At 41.6% G+C, this 8,666-nt stretch overlaps 1 protein-coding gene across 1 annotated transcript; it reads right to left on the bottom strand.

Annotated features, from left to right (window-relative positions):
• Nucleotides 1–7,089: 7,089 nt before the first annotated feature.
• On the bottom strand, nucleotides 7,090–8,424 carry LOC130339805 (uncharacterized). Its single transcript, XM_056554095.1, has 2 exons — nucleotides 7,905–8,424; nucleotides 7,090–7,818 (listed from the first exon to the last, which is right to left on the bottom strand). The coding sequence occupies exons 1-2, from the start codon at nucleotides 8,027–8,029 to the stop codon at nucleotides 7,218–7,220; spliced, it is 726 nt and encodes a 241-aa protein (XP_056410070.1). The 5' UTR covers nucleotides 8,030–8,424; the 3' UTR covers nucleotides 7,090–7,217.
• Between the last annotated feature and the right edge of the window lie 242 nt (nucleotides 8,425–8,666).

Raw genomic sequence — 8,666 nt, 5'->3', positions numbered from 1 at the left:
GTTTGGTTATGTTTATATGTAAATATTCAAATGTTATTTATTGGTTTGTTAAATAAATGGGCCACATGGCCCAATTTTCCCACAGCAGGTGTCAGTGTCTTTTCTATTGGGAGAAGGGGTTGTTACGTGGTTAAGAGTGGGTTAGAGAGGAAGGGATGTATCTAAAATCCCATCCAGTCATGGGAGCAAACGGAGCGGGGGAACCCCTGGCGTAGTGGCGTCTTGACGGGGGTTTTAGTGGCCCTCACAGATGTTAGTAAGGGTTAATGGGGTTAAAGGTATATTTCAAGAGAATGGGGGTTAAAGGGTTAAATGGCTGCTGCTCCTTTAAGGGACAGTAGCAGGTGGCTCGAGAGTGGGGTGAAAGAGAGGTCATCTGGAGGGGAGGGGGAGGAGTGTATATAGGGGGGTGCCCCAGGGGGGGAGGGTACTCACCAGTCGGCGTGTAGAAGCGAGAAGAAGGTCCCGCCCGCCCGCCCTTTTTTTAAACGCTTGGTGGGTGGGATTCTGATAAGGGGGAGGCATGTGAAAGGGTCCCGGGGGAGTTAGTAGTTTGAAAGATAAATGTTTGAGATGGTTCAATTGGGCCTCCTGGTGGTGGTTCTGGGCCTCAGGAGTTCAAGGGATTGTGCGGAAGGTTACCGGGGTGCCCCTGGGCCAGGGGCTCGCGGCCAGGGGCTTGCGGCCAGGGGTAAGAAGCGTGTTGCACAAATCCGGTTGGGGGAGGGGAGTGCCCTCCAGTTTGGTTATGTTTATATGTAAATATTCAAATGTTATTTATTGGTTTGTTAAATAAATGGGCCACACGGCCCAATTTTCCCACAGCAGGTGTCAGTGTCTCTTCTATTGGGAGAAGGGGTTGTTACGTGGTTAAGAGTGGGTTAGAGAGGAAGGGATGTATCTAAAATCCCATCTAGTCAAGTGTATGTATAATGGATATATGATTGCTGTACAGTCACAGTGTATGTATAATGAATGTATGCTTGCTGTACAGTGTATGTATAATGGATGTATGATTGCTGTACAGTGTATGTATAATGAATGTATGATTGCTGTACAGTGTATGTATACTGAATGTATGATTGCTGTACAGTGTATGTATAATGGATGTATGATTGCTGTACAGTGTATGTATAATGAATGTATGATTGCTGTACAGTGTATGTATAATGGAGGTATGATTGCTGTACAGTGTATGTATAATGGATGTATGATTGCTGTACAGTGTATGTATAATGGATGTATGATTGCTGTACAGTGTATGTATAATGAATGTATGATTGCTGTACAGTGTATGTATACTGAATGTATGATTGCTGTACAGTGTATGTATAATGGAGGTATGCTTGCTGTACAGTGTATGTATAATGGATGTATGATTGCTGTACAGTGTATGTATAATGAATGTATGATTGCTGTACAGTGTATGTATAATGGAGGTATGATTGCTGTACAGTGTATGTATAATGAATGTATGATTGCTGTACAGTGTATGTATAATGAATGTATGATTGCTGTACAGTGTATGAATAAAGGAGGTATGATTGCTGTACAGTGTATGTATAATGGAGGTATGATTGCTGTACAGTGTATGTATAATGAATGTATGATTGCTGTACAGTGTATGTATAATGGAGGTATGATTGCTGTACAGTGTATGTATAATGGATGTATGATTGCTGTACAGTGTATGTATAATGAATGTATGATTGCTGTACAGTGTATGTATAATGAATGTATGATTGCTGTACAGTGTATGTATAATGGAGATATGCTTGCTGTACAGTGTATGTATAATGGATGTATGATTGCTGTACAGTGTATGTATACTGAATGTATGCTTGCTGTAAAGTGTATGTATAATGGATGTATAATTGCTGTACAGTGTATGTATAATGGATGTATGATTGCTGTACAGTGTATGTATACTGAATGTATGATTGCTGTACAGTGTATGTATAATGGAGGTATGATTGCTGTACAGTGTATGTATACTGAATGTATGATTGCTGTACAGTGTATGTATAATGGATGTATGATTGCTGTACAGTGTATGTATAATAGATGTATGATTGCTGTACAGTGTATGTATAATGGAGGTATGATTGCTGTACAGTGTATGTATACTGAATGTATGATTGCTGTACAGTGTATGTATAATGGAGGTATGATTGCTGTACAGTGTATGTATAATGGAGGTATGATTGCTGTACAGTGTATGTATAATGGAGGTATGATTGCTGTACAGTGTATGTATAATGGAGGTATGATTGCTGTACAGTGTATGTATAATGGAGGTATGATTGCTGTACAGTGTATGTATAATGGAGGTATGATTGCTGTACAGTGTATGTATAATGGAGCCTCCAATCTAAAAAAAAAGCTTCCAATCCCCAAAAAAGTTTTAATAAAGTTTTTCATTTTGTTTGTATTGATATTTATATGAGTGTAGGTCTGTTTATGTATGTGTGCATGCAAGCAAGAGGGGCTGAAACGTCTCACTGTTTGACATGTGGAATAAATAGTTATTTTTTGGATATTTGGAGTGCCGCACCATTTTTGAAGTTATCAATTGGCTGTGATCGAGCCTGAGGAGCTGGCACCCACCTACTGTGGTAAAGTAGTGCTGCATTTTTTTCGACATTTATATATATATATATATATATATATATATATATATATATATATATATATATAAACACACACGCGTGTGCGGTGTGAGTTTGTGCTTTAGGGTGCACACTCCTCTACACCCCTCTGTCACCCATGTACACTCCTCTACACCCCTCTGTCACCCAAGTACACTCCTCTACACCCCTCTGTCACCCATGTACACTCCTCTACACCCCTCTGTCACCCATGTACACTCCTCTACACCCAACTATCACCCATGTACACTCCTCTACACCCCTCTGTCACCCATGTACACTCCTCTACACCCATCTATCACCCATGTACACTCCTCAACACCCCTCTGTCACTCATATACACTCCTCTCTACCCCTCTGTCACCCATGTACACTCCTCTACACCCCTGTCACCCATGTACGCTCCTATACACCCCTTTGTACATTCCTCTACACCCCTTTCACCCATGTATGCTCCTCTACACCCCTGTCACCCATGTACACTCCTCTACACCCCTGTCACCCATGTACACTCTTCTGCACCCCTCTGTCACCCATGTACACTCCTCTATACCCCTCTGTCACTCATGTACACTCCTCTACACCCCTCTGTCACCCATGTACACCCATCTGTCACCCATGTACACTCCTCTACACCCCTCTTTCACCCATGTACACTCCTCTACACCCTTCTGTCACCCATGTACACTCCTCTACACCCATCTGTCACCCATGTACACCCATCTGTCACCCATGTACACTCCTCTACACCCCTCTGTCACCCATGTGCACCCATCTGTCACCCATGTACACTCCTCTATACCCCTCTGTCACTCATGTACACTCCTCTATACCCCTCTGTCACCCATGTACACTCCTCTACACCCCTCTGTCACCCATGTACACCCATCTGTCACCCATGTACACTCCTCTACACCCCTCTGTCACCCATGTACACCCATCTGTCACCCATGTACACTCCTCTACACCCCTCTGTCACCCATGTACACCCATCTGTCACTCATGTACACTCCTCTAAACCCCTCTGTACTCTCCTCTACACCCCTGTCACCCATGTATGCTCCTCTACACCCCTGTCACCCATGTATGCTCCTCTACACCCCTGTCACCCATGTATGCTCCTCTACACTCCTTTCACCCATGTATGCTCCTCTACACTCCTGTCACCCATGTATGCTCCTCTACACCCCTGTCACCCATGTATGCTCCTCTACACCCCTGTCACCCATGTATGCTCCTCTACACCCCTGTCACCCATGTATGCTCCTCTACACCCCTGTCACCCATGTATGCTCCTCTACACACCTGTCACCCATGTACGCTCCTCTACACCACTGTCACCCATGTACGCTTCTCTACACCCCTCTCTACACCCCTCTGTACACTCCTCTACACCCCTCTAAACCCCTCTGTCACCCATGTCCACCCCTCTACACCCCTCTGTCACCCATGTCCACCGCTCTACACCCCTCTGTCACCCATGTCCACCCATCTGTCACCCATGTCCACTCTTCTACACCCCTCTGTCACCCATGTAAAAAAAAGAAAGAAAAAAAAGTTTGGCGCCTAATAGGTTTGTTTTGCAGGTTTAACGGTGAAGAATTGTGGGTGGAAGAAATCGTGATGATGGCCCAGACCAGATGGAGAAGAGAAGGCAACGATGCAAATTAGAGAAGACGTCATTGGTGAGTTGCTGTATAAAGCAGCACTTTAAACTACATACTCACTGATAAATAGATATAGTGCATTGCGTTTTTTACCGTTTTATCCTTTTTTTTTTTTTTTTTCCTTGCTCGTCAACCTCGGTAGCGGTGCCCCGTGGAAATTTTTTTCCCAAGGTGTGCCCCGACCCGAAAAAGGTTGGGAAACACTGGTATATACATACATTCATATATATGGGATACAATACAGGAATATGGGTGCACTACTGTGGTAGATGTAAACAATACATTGGCTATCCCTCAACACTGATGTTAAAATTGAGACATTCGCCAGTGTATCCTTATATGAAGGACACACCAGAGCCCGCACACCAACGCCAAGGTTTCTCAAATTGGTGCGAGACCTAACGCTAATCCTACCTGTGCTTGATAAGCAAAACAGGGGCCAGTGGGCAATTACGGCAGCATTCGGTTGACTCACAACTTCCTCCCAGATACCCTCCAGCGTGACTGAGCACACATGCAATGGGAGGAGGGAGGCAAGCTGCAAGCCCCACCTGAGTTGGCTAATATGGGTGCCTGGCCTCACAGGTGCTACCTTAATGCTGCCTTGTAGATATTCAAGGAGCATTAATGTTGGAGTTTACACACCTCCAAATATAAAATTTAAACAAACAACAAAAAACGTGGTCTCAAATGGCTGGAGGTGCTCAACCCCAAATGCGGTTGTGCATTTTTACTGGGGGAGCAGATCCTGCCCTTGTAGTCCGTTGCTAGGGGCGATCCCCAGCATAAAAATGCATACAATGGAGGATGCCTGCAGCGGACTACAAGTGCCACAAGTGTGGTCAGTATATAGTATACATTCATATATATGGGGGTCAGTATATAGTATACATTCATATATATGGGGGTCAGTATATAGTATACATTCATATATATGGGGGTCAGTATATAGTATACATTCATATATATAGGGGTTAGTATGTAGTATACATTCATATATATGGGGGTCAGTATATAGTATACATTCATATATATGGGGTCAGTATATAGTATACATTCATATATATGGGGGTCAGTATATAGTATACATTCATATATATGGGGGTCAGTATATAGTATACATTCATATATATGGGGGTCAGTATATAGTATACATTCATGTGTGGTCAGTATATAGTATACGTTAATATATATGGGGGTCAGTATATAGTATACATTCATATATATAGGGGTCAGTATGTAGTATACATTCATATATATGGGGGTCAGTATATAGTATACATTCATATATATGGGGGTCAGTATATAGTATACATTCATGTGTGGTCAGTATATAGTATACGTTAATATATATGGGGGTCAGTATATAGTATACATTCATATATATGGGGGTCAGTATATAGTATACATTCATGTGTGGTCAGTATATAGTATACATTAATATATATATATGGGGTCAGTATATAGTATACATTCATATATGGGGGGCAGTATATAGTATACATTCATATATATGGGGGTCAGTATATAGTATACATTCATATATATGTGGTCAGTATATAGTATACATTCATATATATGGGGGTCAGTATATAGTATACATTCAAATATGGGGTCAGTATATAGTATACATTCATATATATGGGGGTCAGTATATAGTATACATTCATATATATGGGGGTCAGTATATAGTATACATTCATATATATGGGGGTCAGTATATAGTATACATTCATATATATGGGGGTCAGTATATAGTATACATTCATATATATGGGGGTCAGTATATAGTATACATTCATATATATGGGGGTCAGTATATAGTATATATTCATATATATGGGGGTCAGTTTATAGTATAAATTCATTTGTGGGGACAAGTATATAGTACATTTTTATGTTGGGTCATTATTAGTGTTGAGCGGCATAGGCCATATTCGAATTCGCGATATATTTTCGCATAAACAAAAATTTGCATGGGCGAAAGTTACCATATGTGAAAAATTTGCATAAACGAAAATTTGCATATGCAAATTTTCCCATATGCGAAAATTTGTACGCCAGTCTCACACAGCAGTATTAGAGCCTTCTTTACACCACGCAAGCTGGAAGCAGAGAGGGATGATCACTGTGATGTGTACTGTGGGGGAAAAAACAATATTCATAATTTCGAATATATAGTGCTATATTGGTGAATATTCGCGAATTCGCGCATTGCGAATATTTGCGAGCAACACTAGTGTTGACCACCAGACGAAGGGGCAGCCGACACGCCCCCTCAAAAAAAGTTCTATGGCAGAGCCAGAGATATCCAAAGGCAGCGCTGCATCAGTCCCCCAAAAAATGTGAGTTCCTGGATTTAAATATCTATATTCAGGATGGCTGTTCGCATACTGCCAACTATTTTAAGGAGGTGAATGCAAACAGATACCTCGACTTTAACAGTTGCCATCTTAAATAATGGAAGAAGAACATTCCATTCGGTCAAATGAAAAGAATCCGAAGGAATTGTTCTTCCACCCAAAAATACCTACAACAACTAGAGAACCTGGAGGATCATTTTAAACAAAAAGGGTATCCCAAACCCCTTATACAAGGAGCACGCCAGAGAGTGGACGAATTAGAACAAAGTGCTTGCTTGAAAAATAATAAACAGGGTAATGCAGAGGGGGGTTATAATGATGAATTTGATTCTGTTTTGTAACTAGGTATTACACTTCACACACCAATATTTTTTTATTATTTTTTTTATTTTTTTTTGTATAAGTAATATCACCAGCTCATATTATTGTGTCATGATTACTGGCACCATATGTAGTCCCCCAGTTATTCTTCTTTAGATGTTTTCCGTGTCCTGTGCAGTATCTCTCCCAGAAGACCACTTGATGGCCCCCGTGGTGGTCTACACCCCGAAGTCATCAATTTTTACTCTAAGAGAGAGTGTGCAGCTGTTTCTGGAGACGGTCAACAATAACCTCTGCATGGTGGAATAATAGGTCACGATGTTTATCAGGATCAGTAGAAGCATCACCCACTCGATGATTATGATGGGGATTTCACGGATCTCGTCCCAGTCTTCATCATTATGGAATAATTCCTTTAATGTTTCATATTCAAAATAGAAAACTACACAGACAAAAGTCAGGCCACAGCAGGTGCATCTACTATGGTGGATGACTTTTTTTGCTCCTGGTAATTTATACATCTGGATGGACTGCCCAAGGTAGTATAAGGCTTCACATGTAATGGAAATTATCGTGCTGACAAAGTGTATCCTGGGATATTCTTCGGGGGACAATACATGCATAACAGCTGTGGAAAAACAGGAGGCCCACACAATGGCCAGCAGGATCCTCTGGATCAGGACCTGATGACCCCTGAACTCTTCAGTATGCATAACCATATACTTATAAATAAGAAAGGTTAGTACCAAAGTGCCAATGGACGTCCCTATAAATCCAATTCTGAATAATATGCTTTCGGGAAAGACATTTCCCACGTCACTGTGAAGGAAAAGAAACCAATGTTATTATGGATATTTCCTCACTCCCAACCCATGAAATAAGAATCATTTGCTTGTTTATCTTACCTGATGCTCATCAGTGGCGAGGCTGCATGGCCGAGGACGACCGTCATGATGTAGCTGGTGGCAAGCCAGGCCGCACACCAAAACGCCAACAGGAGGGGGACGAACCCCAGTCCTTTTAGCTCCATTTCAGACAAGTAGAAAAAGAAGACGCTAATCTCACTATTCTCACTAATCGCACTGGAACAGACTGAAGGCTCGGGCGGCTGTCAGTGGGATGTCAGGCCTCCAGCTGTCTATGACATCACATGTGACATGTCAGAATGACTGCTTGTTTCTTTGAGCTGCCATGATTTAGTATCTGCTATAGACAGAACCTGATGTTTTTACTATGGACCTTACAGACCTCAGAACCCAAGTAATTAGTGCAGGGGCTCCATTTTGATCATCTCATATTTCACATTATTTGAGTTCCAGGGCTCAGATACATTTGCATCCTCTATAGCAGTGGTCTTCAAGCTGTGAACCCCCAACCGCTGCAGAACCACAACTCCCAGCATGCCCAGACAGCAACTTTGCATAAGGAAATAGTCTAATTAAACTTTTCTTATATATAGAATCCCTGAAATCTCCAATCTCTCCTTTTATTGGTTTATGATCTGTGTTACTTATTTGTAAAAAACAATGTTTCTGATTGTCTTCCCCCCACACACTTATGGGCTATCTCTTCAAACGACTTTATTTGACCTAAAGCGTATAATTGATTTACATAAATAAGCCCCTTTTCATCCAAAAGAGTGAATCTTTAATTTTAAGGAATTCTTT

Source organism: Hyla sarda, unplaced genomic scaffold, assembly GCF_029499605.1.
Source record: "Hyla sarda isolate aHylSar1 unplaced genomic scaffold, aHylSar1.hap1 scaffold_553, whole genome shotgun sequence".
In the NCBI taxonomy this organism is placed as follows: domain Eukaryota; kingdom Metazoa; phylum Chordata; class Amphibia; order Anura; family Hylidae; genus Hyla; species Hyla sarda.
Note: the sequence above shows the minus strand (reverse complement) of the source record. Positions and strands in the feature narration are given on the sequence as shown.